At 37.6% G+C, this 16,782-nt stretch overlaps 1 protein-coding gene across 6 annotated transcripts in view; it reads left to right on the top strand.

Annotated features, from left to right (window-relative positions):
* Nucleotides 1-16,782, top strand: part of CACNA2D3 (calcium voltage-gated channel auxiliary subunit alpha2delta 3) — a 394,450-nt gene that overhangs the window by 250,339 nt on the left and 127,329 nt on the right. For all 6 annotated transcript variants that reach the window (XR_007206017.1, XR_007206016.1, XM_048315277.1 and 3 more), the window contains exon 13: nt 4,562-4,695. Coding sequence is in view for 4 of the 6 variants with exons in the window: in XM_048315277.1 (XP_048171234.1) it covers nt 4,562-4,695 (134 nt within the window). In the remaining 2 variants the exon portion in view is untranslated. The remainder of the gene's footprint in view (nt 1-4,561; nt 4,696-16,782) is intronic.

Raw genomic sequence — 16,782 nt, 5'->3', positions numbered from 1 at the left:
CCTTGAAAAACCCCAAATATGTTTTTCTGTTACATTTTTCCATATAAGTAGGACATATCTAGAGGGAGTTTGCTTAATGAAGCAAAACAAACCATTTTAAATACATTAAAACATTCAAAATCCCCAAAATCCCTCCAGAGTGGTTTGTGAAGTTTGCAGTGATTTACTCTTCTGCATCATAAGCAAGTGCACATTAAGGAAAACAAGATATACTAAGATTGTGAAGTGAACAAAGGTGAAAATTTCCTGATGACTAGTGTGCATGTGCCAGATGTCAGCAGTAACATCCTGAACTTAGAAGTGACAGGCACTACCTTTCCCTCAGCATCACTTCCAGCAGAAAGCTGTAGAGATAAAGATGGGAGTTAATGCATTACTGGCTAACAAAACAGCTGGGATTAATTTTTTTTTTCCCCAGTAAAATTCACTGTTACATTAGTAATTTGACAGCTTCTGTTTTTCTTGCTCGGTTTTTTAAAACATTTTGTTATGGGTCATCACTGTGGTTGGCATATTATAAAATGAACAAAGGACTGGATTCATCAGTACAAAGGAGCAGAGGCTGAGAAAGCAACGCAGATAAAAATGCTTCGTGTATCAGAGAGCTGATAGTGGCTCCAGCTCAGGCAGAGAACAGATCAGCCCCGAGGCAGGTTGTGCCCCAGCTGGAGCAGTTGATAGACTATTGTATTAGCAGAGGAGAGTTCTGTGCAGGAAGCTCCCATCACATCCATTCCCATTATTAGCATGACCCCAGCCCCCCCTGCACTGGGGGCTCTGGGGTGGCAGGCAGCCAGTTACCGAGCCTGTTCACCTGCTCCAGAGGCCTCCTCTGTGGGGAAAGGGGGAAACCTCCATGGGAGTTTTACAGCTGCACTGAAACAATGAATTCACTCCTTAGTCCCTACCCAGAGGATTTTTTAATTCTGATATTTCATTAGCTGCAAGAGTATTGCATCTCTTTTGCGCAGCGCCCAGGAAACGAAAATACTGCACTCCGTGCAAAAATCAGTTTGGAGGCATTTTGAAAAGTTATCAGTCTAATGGTGGACATTTTAGAGAAAAACAAGCCATCCAGAAAGCATTGCAGGGACTGTGCAATGGGGAAAGACAGCCCACATGCAGAGCATAAGTGTCTGTCTTTTACCACATTATTATATATCTCTCATGCTTGTCATTACCAAATCTTACCCATTTCCTTCACAAGTTTTTTCCTGCTGGGGAGGGGAAAAAGGTAGTGCTGACTGTGAGGGGGCTCTGAGGTGGCATAATTCACACACCAGGGAGCTGAGAAGCAGGTGTGGGAATGCAAAAATTTAAGCTTGGTTTATTGCTGCTATTGCTGACATGGCCCCAGCAGCTGCGCTCAAGGACTTCAGAGCAAGTCTTTATCTGGTGGTTAAACCTCGGTATAGGAACAGTAAGGGTTTTAATTCCATGGGGTATCTCTGCCCTCTAGATAAGAGATGTAAACTTAGCAGTGTAGGAAGGTAATTCTTGTGAGTTACATATAGCTAGAAATATGTGAATAGTCAAACCCCCTAAATTTAAAGTAAAAAATAACTAAAAGCATGTTACCTAATGTTGTTCCTAGCTATAATATAGTAAATTTGGCAGGGTTTTCCCATTAGGAGAAGATTGAAAAATATTTTCACTTGTCTTTGAAACCTTTATTTCTTTACTAAGTTTACACAAAATTAATTCAGACTTACTGTCTCTTTTAGTCTTAGGAAATTAGGCTAAAAACTGTTTTTTTCTATTGTGCAGCTTAGAAATATGATTTGCAATACTACAACAAGGAACGAATCTTTTGTCTGTAACATGCTGCCTGGAGGCTTCTTTTTCAATTGTGATATGGCAACATTCTCAGAATTGCTGCAAAGAGAAATACCTAAAGTAATACCTATCCATATGAAGAACAGTTACAAATAACTGCTCAGATGGGTGTCTCTGCTCATGTTGACTGTACCTGGTCCACAGGGGTCTCTCCTGAAGGAATGAAAAGAAGAAAATTTGGCAGTACCAGTGTCTTGTAACATGTGCAAACTTGTATGGCACAACACTAAATTGTTTCAGATTGGATCCTGTTTTCTTTTTTTTCTTTTTTTTTTCTTTTTTTTTTCTTTTTTTGAGTAATTTAGCTAAATTTTTTCACTTGAAATTGTGACATAAAAACATTTGTGGAGACAGTCAGAAAGAATGCTCATTTTACAGCAATGCATTTGTTATCTCAGAGGTAATTTATAGGCTGTGATTACAGAATTTTCCAGGCATAGACATCCAGAAGCTTCTTAAATGAGTCTTTAAGGTTTTGCTTTGAATGAAGTATGAAAATAAAAAGAGTTAACTGATTGTGGTTCTGAAGTGTATGGGTAACAAAGTACTGCTTGGTTAAAAAAGTTTTTTCTATCACCTTAGATACAATACAAAGTTTTTCAAGTAGTTAATCTCCTCTGACTTTGCAGACATTATAATATCACTTTATATATATATAAATTATATATATGACATAATATGCTCATATATATTAAGTATATGAGTGCAGGTGTGATCCTATTGTTCACTGGATGCTATTCAGTGCCAACAGATCTCTGCTTCAAATGTAATTCTGAAAAGAGCCATATCAAAATTCAGTCACTCGGAACTGCTTTGGAAAATGTTGGTCATACCTGTAAAATGGGTGATCCACACAGTTTTGCAGTATTTTGAATCCCTGATTAAAAGCCTTATAAACCACAGTGTGTATATATATAATTATTATATAAATTATATATATATGTGTATATATATAATTTAGGAGGTTTTCTATGTGTATAGCTTAATGTTGGCCAATAAACATATTTTGACGATGTATTGACATTTTCACTAAATTAAAAGGACCAAAGACTGAAGTGCTGCTCTTTACTCATATGACAGAGAAACCCATACTTTGGGGTCCTAAAATTGGAGCAAGCAGCATTTCAGAAAGAGTAATATATACATTGCTTTTCTCATGAGTATCCTACTGATTCAAGAAAGTAGACTATAGTTTGGAGGTTTTTTAACCATAAACATAGAATTCTGCTTCCTCAAGTACAGGTTTCCTAATTAAACTTATGTCAGTCCTTTTACTCTGTGGCTGAAAAAGCTTTCAGAACCACAAGACAAATAATAGCATTTTTCTGAAGCAGGAGGTAAACCTTAATAGTATGTGTAGTAGTCAATTAAAAGCCTCACAAAATACTGGACTTAATAAAAAAAATAAAACATCAAATAAATAAAATTCCTTAAGCAGAATATTGAATATATTAAGAGCATAATAATACTATATTATGAGTAAGAATGCTGTACTAAGAATATTTGAGAACATCTACATTCAGATTAGGTTAAAAAGCACAACCAACCCAGCACTTCTGCTTTTTATTTTTAAGTTGAAGATATGCATTAGGCTACTACTATGACTTGTTTCATTTTATAGATCTCTGCTATAAAGTCTCTTCTTTCACTGTGCCTTAATTTACACACAGATGAAACATGTGCAGAAACATCCATTTTGTAGTGTATGAATTATGAGCCAATGTATTGATTCAGAAAGTTCTAGATTCGGACAGACCACCCTTACAGTCTTGCCAAAATTGGCCCCATCTACAAAAATACAGCTCAAAAGTTCTTTGCAGCTGCCATGTTTTCTGCTGAAGCTTAATAAAGCTTAATATTCCAGCTCCACAGAAGTTGTGATCTTGTCAAATGATTAAAATTGTAGTGAGGCCTCTTTCATGTTGGTCTTTTCTCATTAATGCAAAGTAAATGAAGGCAAGTGATGCATTTAAATAAGGCCTGATGAAATTTTAGCCTTGAAATTTGTCAGTCCTTCATCACTCTTGCATGATGTTGGCTCCAGATGCCAAGTTTGTGATGTATAAAGATACTTGACATCTAAGCACTCCAAAGGGAGTGGTGACAGCTCAAATAGCTGAGGCCTCTGCTGCTCTCACTGCTGTCAGGTTGGAGGAGATGCTTTAAAGGATTAAAAAGGCTGTGATCACCTAACCAAACAATTCTAGTGGTAGTCTATATTTTCTGTGACCTGTCATATTTGTAAATTACATGATGCCTTTTTTTTTAATCACGTTCTGTAGGGATGAGTGTTTCAGAGCACATGCAACTACTGTTCTGTTACTGTGGTTCTACTCCATCACCTTTCTTGAAACTGGACAAAGTGGGTGAGATATAGGTGGACAAATACCAGTTCTAAATTTTAAAGCAGGCAGCATTAAAAGTAAAAAGCCCAAACCATTAAACAAAAAAAGTGGTCTGGAAATAAAAGCTTAGTAGAGACTGCAGTGGTTCGTAGTGATGTTGGAAACCCTGTCCTTGAGGGCTGGCCAAAGGTTTCACAGATGTCTGTTTTCACCAGTTATTACTGTTTGAGGCTGCTTCTGACGAAACATTCCTCTTTTACATTTTTTCTTTGGAAATAAGCATAAAACATGAACAGACATAAACCACATCATACTCTTTCTTGAAAACTTCCTTAATTTGTTCTCTCTGGTTTATAACTTGGAACTGTGTGTTTTCACAGGGTTTTTTACTCAGATCTCTACCTTGGCTGATGTGCAAGAGAATGTTATGGAATATCTCCATGTTCTCAGCCGACCAAAGGTCATTGACCAGGAGCACGACGTAGTGTGGACTGAAGCATACATTGACAGCACTGTAAGTCTGCATGATAAAGCAAAAATACTGTGGTAGAAACACTCATTGCGAATCTTCTTTCTGTCACTGGAACGTGCTAACTCAGTGTAAGAATTGGGATTTTATACCTTTATGCTACAAGCAAATAATTCAACATTACTGAACTTCAGCAGATATTTATATATTGTGATTACATAGAAAATACTGAAACAAACTTAAGTTACAGAATAATTTTAAATTTTATGACTTCCAAACCTACATTTCTTTTATAAATAGAAAATGGGCATTGAAAATATATTGATTATATTGAGTAACCATTTTTTCTATATGTTTTAAAACATGTCAATGAATATATGGGTATAAACACATAGACTGACAACATTTTTAGTGTAGAAAGGTGGGTCAACTTCCAGGGGTCAACTGTGATATCTTGGGAAAGAATATTGAGAAGATTCTGCCTTTTAAAGTATATTGAATGGGTGATATGTTAAAATAATTGTCATAAATATCCAATTTAACTTGACATCCTTGTGAAGTATTTTGAGTTAAAGCACAATTTTCTATTATGCAGTGACTGAGCTCTTGTGATACTTCTGTAGCATGTGTGGCAAATCATCAGATTTGCAGGTAAAGGTTGTTCATTTTCATGGATTGGTCTAAACTAGAGTTTTATCTATTCTCTTTTTCTTGTTATAGTTCCTTTGTTCTCATTAAAATATTTTGTTTAGCATATTATCCCTAGAACAAGAGTTTGTACAAATGTCTGCCATTTAGTACAGGAGATGCCAAATATTCAATATAATGGATAGAAGATCACAAATTACTCATGACACAGATGTTTCTTTCTGTTTTAAAATTTTGCTTGATAGGCAGGGTGGGAGAATCTTACCAATTTCACTCTGATATTTGGTGGGTTTTGTTTGTTTTGAGTCTCTGTTGATTCTAGATGGTTCAGTCTTAAATCTATACAAAACCACCCTGGGAATAGAGCTTTTATTTAATTTTCACAATTGTTTAGGCCTTCTCTAGTCTTCAGTTGTGGCTATTGGTAATGTAAAATAAATACTTAAACTGCAGTTATAATGGAGAAACAAAAAATTAATTGCTTTAGAAGGAATTAACTTATCTCTGTTTCATTTTTAAAAATAATGTATTAATCCAGTCTCCTCTTTGTTGTCTTTTTTTTATTGAAACATGAGATGAACAGAAAATGTGTTATTACTGTGCTTTCTGGGCATCCCACTAAATGGGGAGGTGACCAGGAGAATCCTGTTCTCATTCACTTCTTTTTTTTTAAACACTTGAGGCAATCAGTGTTTGCATATTGAAGGGAGTTTGTGTAGATGCTAGAGGAAGCTACTCAGGTAAGTGGTGTCTTAATGCAACTCTCTGCCTATGAATTCTTCACTAAAAGTGCTTCAAACAAAATCTTCCTCCTTTCTCAACACCAAGTCATCCCCTTTACCCACCAACAAAGTACAAATTACTGTCTCAGATTTGATATGACACTTTACTCTTTCTTTCACCTGTTAATCTGTATTTATTTCCCCGATCTTTGCAGGGAGAGAAACACTCATAAAAGTTGGTCTAACTTTCAGTGATTCTCCTGTAGGTTATGGAAAGGCTAAGGAAAATTAACAGCTTAATGTTGTGTGAAACAGTAAGTGAACCCAGCAGGGGCGACTAAATGCAAGGGAACTTAAGAACACTAGAGGGAGTGTGGAGAGGGAATCTTGAGAAAACCGGAAAATCAAAGACAATGGAAATGTTACAATCTTGAATAATAGAACTGCTTAAATCCAAACAAAAGGTCTTTTCATGCAGTCAAAATACTTCCAGGTTCTTCTCTTTATCTTCTCTTGTTTTCCTACTCTCTTGACTAAACTAATCAATGTCACTGTGCACACACAAATATACATATATATATATATATACACACACACACACACACACACGTGCACTCATGTACATAGATGCACACGTCTATTTTAAGTGTATGAAAACTTCATTCAGGACCCTAATGGGTGGGATTCTATAAGAAAAGATTGAAAAATAAAATACCATGATCTGCTTAGTTTCAAACTACCTTTTTCCTCCCTCCTTGATCATTCTTCCTACAAAAAAAAAAAAAAAAAAAAACAAAAACCAAACCCAAACATGCAAAGGAACAAGATAAATTAGGGTAGTCACATACAAAACTTGAAAATATGAATGAAGGGAACATTTTACCAAACCAGGCTTGCTTCTGCCTCAGCTAAAGCTGCCTGAGTGTTATTTTCAGAGACAGATGCCCTGGCCATCTCTAGTACTTTCAGACTGGAAGTGCTGTTAAAATAATCCTCTCCATCCCATAACTTGTTGATTTTCACAGTTGGTGCGGCTGCTGCTTGGATCTTTTCTGGCTAGAAACATCAGTGCATTTCCAGATAGTTTAAATGTTCTTATCACCAATGGTGTCTGAACAGCCAGGATTAGATTCCCAGGGCTATATTTACAAAGTTGCACTCAGTGTCACTGTGCCCTAAAGGCATGGAATATAACCAAATATCAGAGCTAATTGGCCAGCTGTGCTGTTTCTGAGCAAGCAACATTAGGCTGGACCATACTAAGATCCAGACAGAAAGAAGCTGGACAATAATAATCTTAGGACACAAAACATTTCCCCTGTTACCCCAGACTGTTCTCATCCAGTATTTGTCCAGGACAAAGTCATCTGTGAAAGCCAGAAGTTAGTTCATTAAGTGTTTGATACCATTTAGGAATATTCCTGGAAGAATTTTGCTGTTCAAACAAGTAATCTAATTCCTGCGTCTGTTCACCTTTCCTGTAAGAGGATGTCTGCAAAATGTTCATACAGCTGCCTCTTCAGCATGGCTTTGGCACTCCTGAGGAGCTTCACATACCATTAGAAAAAACACTACCTTTATAGAAGTGGAAATCTCTGGCAAGATGTTATATGCAGAAAACATGACATGGAACAACCTGAATGTGTGTCAGGGCTGTGTGTCCTTTGGCACTGTCAGGATTGAGAGCTGATGTAAAGCAAGTGAGATGAGGCCTCTCTGGTGACTCCTTGGTTCCCTTTTGCCTGTCCCTAGACTTTTTTCTCTCCCCAGAGTTTTCTGTCTGTCTGAAATGGTAACTAGTCAGCTCCATTTCTTTTACCCTTCATCAGAAAATCCGTCACATTTCCTTAAACCCAGGATTTCATGTTGGAAAGGTTATTATCACTGTGTAAAGCCTCCTTTCTTTCAAAACCAGGACTTTTGACATAGGAGTGATACAATCTTAACTGTCACTGGCTGTCGGAGAAACAACAGATTTCTGAAATAATTTGAATTCAGATCTGTGGGGGACTGGAATGATTGTACTTGGTTCAGGCATTCACTTGGGAAACAGTCTTTAGAGGCTTATTATTATCTTGGGCTAATTCTAAAGTCAGCTTCACAATAGCTGGGAATGCTACTCCTGTAATAGTCCAGTAGCTTAAGTGCTGCCAATACCTTCAGGCTAAAATGTTGGAATTGAAGTATATGATATATACCAGCCAGCCTCTGAAACTTCTGGTTCAGAGTCCTCTGATTCCAAATTCCCCACCTTTCTTTAGACTTGTTCTCTTTTCCATTTGTACTTCTCTACTCAGCAGTCTGATACACACTACGAGTGGGTGAGCTTTGTTGAATCTGTGGAACTCTGTGAGAAAGGGTGTTTGGGCTGTCAAGAGTGAGGGGCCAGGTAGAATATTCTTAATTGTGGAGTTTAATAGGAGAAGAAACTGTCTTGCTGCCTGTTCCTGTTCAGCTGTGCAGCCCAGAGGTGCTGTAGGGAATAGCTCCAAAGGTTGCAGATGGGATACGTGGGCCCTAGACGGTGAGGTCTGGACATCGCTGCAACAGAACATCCTCAGTATAACTTTTCTGCTCAAAAATGGGTCACATTTGGATCTGATATCACTCCTTCAACATTGCTAAGGCCCACAAGCATGTAATGATTCAGAAAATAAAATAACCTAATGGATGCTTAAAAAAAAAAAGAGATTTCTAAGTGACAGCTTTCAAATGTGAGCAGAAAAGAATTCTAGAACTATCATAGTATTTCAGGGAGGAAACAGTTTTAAAGTAGTCAACGACTTCTTTTAGCCATGTATGCATCTATAGGGAGTCAATAAAAGTGAGTATTTTGGAACGAAAAGGAATACAGGCTGGGCATCAGAATATTAAAGTGCAGCAATGGATAGAGGTCATCTCTTGGTATTGCAGATTATCATCTGTAGACCACAGAAGCCTTTATCTCATTCTTATGGTCACATTTGGAATGTGACAAAACATTGCTTTTTTTTCCCTGCAGGAAATAAAAAAAGACTGGTCTGGCCCCTGAGTTCCCACTGTTTAAAAGCTTGTGATTGAGAGTTTGTTTATTGGTGTGTCCTATTTGGCCTACTTGGACCTTTGTTGAATCTTCCTGGTAGAATTTGTTTCTCATAAGTGTACCTGAATATATCCTCTGGATCTAATGTACCATTGAGTTCATCTCCCGCAGGCTGCTGGTCTCAAGCTGTGAGCAGGTTCAGACAAACACCACATTGGCTCTGTTCAGCTTCCAATCAGAGGAGTTCTTTGCTTAAAAAGAGCAAATTACTGTTTCACTGAATATTTTGAGATGACTGTCTGGTGCTCCAGAATTTAAGAGTTCTTTCAAAACAGCAGTGTTCTGAGTCATTACAGGTCATGATTTGTCATAATATGAACGGTGAGCGGTTTTGCTCTTTGTAATTTTCTTCTGTGTTAAGAGTACCATCTGTTGATTCTTCATTTGCATTATCCCCACATTATCACAGACATACATTCCATTATGGATTTTAGTTCAATTCTAGTTCAGTTCTACAGCTGCTGCTGTATATATGTGTATTTATATATATATATATATATATATATATACACACTTAGGTTTTCGTCATTTCTTTCTTTTTTTGAAGGAGGTATTTTTTGGAAGTATTTCCTGATCAAGAGACTGATGCTGTCCTAGGAAGGCAACCTGTCCAAGAACCTTATTTCTCCTTATGCAGCAGCAAATTGAGATAGCTCCACCAAAGTAAAGCCTTTAATAACTCTTTCTGAAAAGCTTATGATGGGTCTTACAACTACATTATTATATATATAATAAAAAAATTAAATTTATTCATCTTCATCCTTTAAAAAAAAAAATCAAGTACTATGTAGGCATTCTTTTTAATTTGATCCAGATTCTTTGCAGAAATGCAGCAGGAACTATAGGAAGCTCGTGCCTCTCCGTTGTCACAACAGAATCCAAGTATTTTGTGTATGGAAATTTAAATTCTAGGATATATTTCTTCTGACAGAGGAGAATTATGAACCAGTTCCACAGAGGTAATATATATTTTATATATATGCACACACACACACACACAAATATATATATATAATGGACAGAATTATAACAGAAGGTCCTCCAGACTGAAAGCTGTTATGCTGGCATATTTTTCTATTCAGGACTTTCTGGTGAGGCATTAAAATGCTGTTTAGTGCTTCTTCCACTCACACAGTTTTCTTCGTGTTCAATGCACAGAAGAGCTTTTATGAAGTAACAAAAATAAAATAGTACCCCATTTCCACTAGTTTCTATTCCCAGAGATATCTTCAAATACTTTTGGTGGCACAGGTTAATTGTGCTATTATTATAAGTGGATATATTTCGCATTTTTATCATGGTAAATTGTTCCCTGGGCCTCTATTTCAAAAAAGAAACGTCTAGATTGTATTACTGGTAGGCATTAAACTGCATCAGTGTGTTCAGAGTGTTCACATACATCTAAAGTAAGTAAATATTGGTAATCACTGCGGAGCTGAAAGTCAGCAAGTGTTATTAATCAGCAAAGAAAATTTGCACACAGTAATTTTAATTCTGTTTTTTTAATAAACCAAAAATAGAAATCTGTGTTCTTTTTTTCTCCAATCCCACTTTGGATTTGGTTACGTGCTCTAACCTTCCCTTTGTGGCCAGCATCTCTTAATCTCTAAGAATTTACAACTCTTTATCAGAGAATGTCATCACCTCCAACTGCTTCTGAGGTTCCCATGGGAACTTCCTTTTCTTGCTTTGACATTTGAAAGAATTGGGTTAGGGAAGAAAAAATCCCATGCATGAATATCAGGCCTTCCATCAGGTAGGCTTGTTCATAAAACAAGGGTCTTCAAGCTCTGCTTTGTCTCCTACAGATCTCAGTGGTCTTTTGAAGGTTCTGATATGGGAGATAAGTAGAAAGTAGCCCAGGGAATGCCTTCCTATCAGCACTTCAGTTTGGATTCATTTCCCTGGAAGAGTAGAGCAGTTCTGACCATTTCACCTTGAAGCTTCCATGGGAGCACGACTGCAGTTCAGAGCTGCAGGAGTGACAGTGTCTGCACTGGGACCTCGTAGGTCTGGGACAGTGCTTGAGCCACTGACAGTGCTGATCACTGCAGCCACTTGTGCACACAGTAAAAGCAGGTTATGCACACATTTATAGGTAGGTGCAACGTCTCTTTATGCTGATTATGATGATGATTAGTGCACTGTCTGTGAAAATCTTCACTGACAGTCTCGTAAAAAAGAAAGTATTTGAGCTAAGGCTTTTATGAGTTCCGTGGCCCAAAATTTTCAGTTGCCATAATAAGCACTCTCATTTTCTGCCAAACAATTCTAATGTGTTTGTTTTACTGCTGGATCTTGAATAAATGAATTATCATGAAACACATGAGCTGTTTCAAATTCAGTAAGATCTCTGTCTACTGTCAAAACACAGTGAGTGCTGGAGATAGTCAACGAATGAACCTCTAAACTGAATAGAATTCATGCACTCCAATTGTCTTTCAGATGCAGCTCAAAACAACAATGGATGTTGTTCTTTAGTGTTAGAAAATGCGCATCTGATTTACTCCTGCTCAGCAGCAGGGTGCTCATCAATGCAGGGAATGTTGTGCCATTTATATTTGTGCTTAGATCCAACATTCACACACCAAGACAAGAGTCTGGGTGTAGTGTGTCCCAATAAAGCACACAAATCGAGACCCAGAAATCAAAACTGAGGCATGAACAGGAAAATAAAGCCCATAAGGACCTAGTGGGTTTATGGATACTTAAAATAAGAATGATTAGTGCATTGTTCCATGCAAACACAGTACATGTAAATAAGGCTTCATCCCAGGGAGCACCTATGCATGTGCATGTATGGAAGAATGTGTATCTTTCTGCTTTTTGAAGGAAACTGCTTCTTTTGATAAATCACGTTTGTTTTCCTCCACTGCTAATGCTGGAACTTACAGTATTAGGGCAATTATCAATGATTGCATTAGGCAAAGACTATTACTACAGAGAGCTAATTGCTAGTTGTCAAAGTCACAGAAAAACTGTTGTAAGGAAATAGCAATACTTAATGAATTAACACTTTTCATGTGCATTGCTCTATATGGTATTTACACTGTAAAATGGTATGTATGATACATCAAAAAGATGTTTAAAACATCAAAACCAAAAACAAAAGTCCTACACTTAAAGAGCAACATAAAATTTCCTGCTGGGGATGTGGAACATGGAATGCCATCTGTATTATATGGCACTGAGAAAACTGATTATGTTTGGACCTCTATTTCATAGCAGATGGGTTCATTAAATTTAATAGCCTCCAGAGCCTTTAGAAACAGTGTTAAAAACATGTGGAACATGCTGAGACACTTCACTTCTCGCCCCACAGTCATTATAACTCTGGCACAGACTATAAATATTGCACTACTTTATTTCCATTGAATCGGATTACTATTATAATTATTTTTCATAGTGTACATTTACATGAGAAATGCAGAATGCAAATTGTTCTTCTTCGAACTTTGAGATATGCAGTTGATGTCTTTAAATGCATTTTACAGTTCTTTGCACTTGCAGGCTTTTATACGGAACTTATTTTTATCTTCTTCCTGCGACATCAGCAAGCAGCTGTAATGCCACAGCAAAGCTGGGTCTTAAGCAGCTCTGCTCCCAGTGTGGTGCAAATAAGACAAGCATTAGGTTAAACCATTGAAGGGAAATCAGAGGAGTGTTACATCTTGGGTTTTAGCTATATATTGCTAAAATATTCTCTTTTCTAGTATTTTATTATTTTGTATGATAGGGTAACTACAGTTTGACCTTGGTCTCTGTTCATCTTTTATCACTGGATGAAAGAGAGATTAAATATCTATTTTTGAATCAGATTAGTTTCTACAAAAATTGCTTTAAACAAAGTAAAACCTCATCTCTTTTTGAAATAGTTTCAGTATTTGATAGATAAAGGATTATTTTACTATTTAGTTTTTTATTTTAAATAATACTTCCAGTGAGAACAAGGAAGTTTTACCATGTTTAAGTGCTTGGACACCTGTTGAACCTTATTCCACATGTTCATTTACTACACATTCTGATGTTTAAACTAAATTACGGTTGAAGAAATTGTCATCCTTGATCAGGATTTTTTTCAAAAAATAACTCAGTTTCCCAATAACCATATCAGCTTGTTCCTCTTCAATGTAATTATCTTTGCTTTCCACTTCCTTTCCTGCAGAATGCTGTGACTACCCACACTGTCTTTTACTGTTTTTCTAAGGTCACTCTTGTTTTTAGGTTGTACTGACTGTTTTAATGTGGATTTTCTCCTTCCTCATATCACTGACTTCAGCTCCAATTTTGCCACCGACCATTGCTGATATTATTATCATGACCTGGCAGTTTTAATAAATCACTAAAGTCCTACTGCAGTAGATGATGGATGATTACAGGATAAAATAATGATTGCTTCCTCATATCATTTATGTTTAAAGTAATAGGTAAGGATCACCAGTTGCTTAGAAAGGGCAGAGAGTGAAAGGACATAGGAAGACAGGGTAGGTCAATGCAATAGTTGATTACTGGTCTTTCAAACTGCAGTGTCCACTTCTGTGGATTTCCCACACAACTGCCTAGGTCTCAAGAATCATGGAGTTCTTGCTTGTGTTTGGTTAAACTTGATTTTATGGAATTCTATTAGGAAGAAATTTTCCTGCATATCCAATCTAAACCTTCCCAGGTCCAACATAAGGCTGTTTCCTCTTGTCCTGTTACTTGTTACCTGGGAGAAGAGCCCAACCCTCACCTGGCTACAATCTCCTTTCAGGTGTTGTAGAGCCATAAGGTCCCCCCTGAGCCTCCTTTTCTCCAGGCTAAACACCCCCAGCTACTCCCAAGGAGACTTGTGCTCCAGCCCCTTCCCCAGCTCTGTTGCCCTCCTCTGGACACACTCCAGCACCTCAGTGTCTTTTGTGTAGTGAGGGGCCCAAAACTGAACCCAGATTTGAGCTGTGGCATCATCAGTGCCCATAACAGGGGAACAGTCACTGCCCTGATGCTACTGGCCACACTATTGCTGATACAGCCAGGATGCCACTGGGCTTCTTGGTCACCTGGGCACATGCTGGCTCATGTTCAGCTTTTGACCAACACCGTGATGTCCTTTTCCACTGGGCAGCTTTCTAGCCCTTCTGCCCCAAGCCTAGAGTGCTGTGTGGGGTTTTTGTGGCCCAAGTGCAGGAATCAGCACTTGACCTTGTTGAACTTCACACAACTGGCCTCAGCCCATCAATCCATCCTGCCCAGATCCCTCTGCAGAGTCCTGCTGCCCTCCAGCAGACCAATGCTCGCACCCAACCTGGTTTCACCTGCAAACTGACTGAGGGTGCCCTCAATCCCCTCACCCAGAGCATTGATAGAGACATTAAACAAGACTGGCCCTAGTACTGATCCCAGGGGAACACCACTGGTGACCAGCTGCCAGCTGGATGTAACTCCATGCCCCATCACTCCCTGGGCCCAGTCATCCAGCCAGCTTTTTACCCAGCAAACAGCACACCTGTCCAAGCCATGAGCAGCCAGCTTCTCCTGGAGCATGCTGCAGGAAACAGTGTCAAAGGCTTTCCCTCAGTGACCCTTGCTCCAGAGAGGTGTCATACTTTGTAACTTCCAGTCAACTGGGTCCTCCCTGGTTAGCCAGGACTGCTGATAAACGATTGAAACTGGCTTCTGATATGAAAACTGATTGGATGTACTTGGAAAAGAATCCTCAGGATTACAAAAGTCAGTAGGTTTCACCTGCTGGATGTTCTCCCACCAGTAACTATGTACAAATTACAAAGAATTGCTCTGCTGTTGAATTTGATTAACAGGCATATTCATGCCAAAAGGGTATTGGTCCCACTTGCAGACACCTGCACACTAGAGATAGAGCAGCTTGGGACTATTTCCAGCTGGGATCTGCCAAGGACTTACAGTGCCTTTGACTAAGAGGGCAGAAAATGCTTTTCATTTTCACCTTGTTTCACAGGGAATTTTCTGGTTTTCTTGTGACACGGAAATAAGATCAAAAGGTGACAAGTTACTAACTAGAGAAAAATTTGTTTCTACATCCCTACATGCTAGGGTGAACCCAGCATTTAGGAGGACATGTCTATCCTGAGTGGAAATATGTATTTAAAGACATTCACAACTGATAACTGTCCATTTTTGATCTTACTGCCTCTACTCTGAGTGAAATTGAGTTAATTATAAGGAAACTGTAGGTATTTTTGTTAGATATATTACATTTTTCCAGTATGTTTTTGGTTTTAGTTTTCACATAACAGATTTTTTAGGGTAAATGATAATGTAGGAAAGCAACAAATTTAGTACTAAGTTCCATCCTTTGATCTCATATTTATCATTCCTTGACTTTCTGGAAGAAAGAGGGCAGTGAAGATGAAATGTAATTTATCTACACTGCTGGAGTAAAAAACCTGCAATAATAAGAAAGGCTTATTAAATTATTGGTGCTATTAGCTTTGCTGCAGTGACAGAATTCAGTGCAGAAAAGGAGAAGAAGAACAGAGAATAAAAGGAAATAATCTCTTTTGTCTGTTGTACTGCAGATATGGAAGTCTTTAGTTATAGCTCTTCTTTTTGTATAATCGGGAGTTTTCACATACAACTCAGTTATGTGCACAGTAAGTATAAACGTTAAAGTTCATGTTTATCACAGTCATTATGACTAATATTTTCTTTGAAGTTAGTAATTTGCACAGAAACTATTTAGAAATATACTCTATTCTACAGGGAACAACAGGATGTTTCTTACTGATGTTCTTACAGCTCGACAAGAAGTTATTCAGCCTTGGTCCACATCACTGTATTTTGTCAGATCAGATCTTTCCAAGCAGGCATTTCCATGTAAGATTAGTTTTAAGATGATCTGTCTGGTTGGTAAATGATCTTCAGCAACATCAGTACCATCAGGAGGAAGTTTAGAACTCATAAATATTTTTTCTGGAATATTTTCTCTGGAATTCATAACATCCATTTCAGCTGCCCTGATGTCAGTTTTTTTTGAGGGAGGAAAATGTATTCACCCTAAATATTAGTTTACATTTGCTAGTTCTAGGAAAATCATTTAAATGTGCAAGGACTCTCTAGTAAGAGTTGCCACGAGGACTCTGCATTGCATTTAAGGATTTTTACAGAATAGGATTTTTGGGTTTTTTTATGCTACCTTTTATATAGTGGCACATCAATGCTACGACATCCCACACATTAGAAAGTGTATACTAATACCAAAAAACAGCACAACTTACAGAGCTTTCTAATGTCTTTTTGTTCTGTTGCAGCCAATGAACTCTGAATAACAATAAAGGCCTCAGATTTCTATGTTGACAGGTTTATTCCAGAAAACTGTCCAAAAAAAGTAAAAGTAAACTACCTAAGTCAGATATATGATTCTATTCCATATGGGTTACATTTCTTGATTATTATTCTTCCTTATTTTACTCTCTAGTAAATCAGTAGTATCTCTACTTATTTATCTGGCATTACACTGATGTAAACCAGAACACATATTCATTGTGTCAGTTAAAAAATTTTAAAAGATCTTAGTTTAAGGTGCTTGGATTATACTTCTATTGACTGAGGGAACATTCTAACATTTTGTATTAAAGCCTTAAAACCTCAGAAACTTGAGTTACAGTGAACAACAAATTGTGTTTATAGGAGAAACAAGTTAAACCTTCCTTGCCTCTTTCA

Source organism: Corvus hawaiiensis, chromosome 11 (assembly GCF_020740725.1).
Source record: "Corvus hawaiiensis isolate bCorHaw1 chromosome 11, bCorHaw1.pri.cur, whole genome shotgun sequence".
Taxonomy (NCBI): Eukaryota; Metazoa; Chordata; class Aves; order Passeriformes; family Corvidae; genus Corvus; species Corvus hawaiiensis.
The sequence above is the reverse complement of the archived record's forward strand: the minus strand, read 5'-3'. Positions and strand labels throughout refer to the sequence as shown.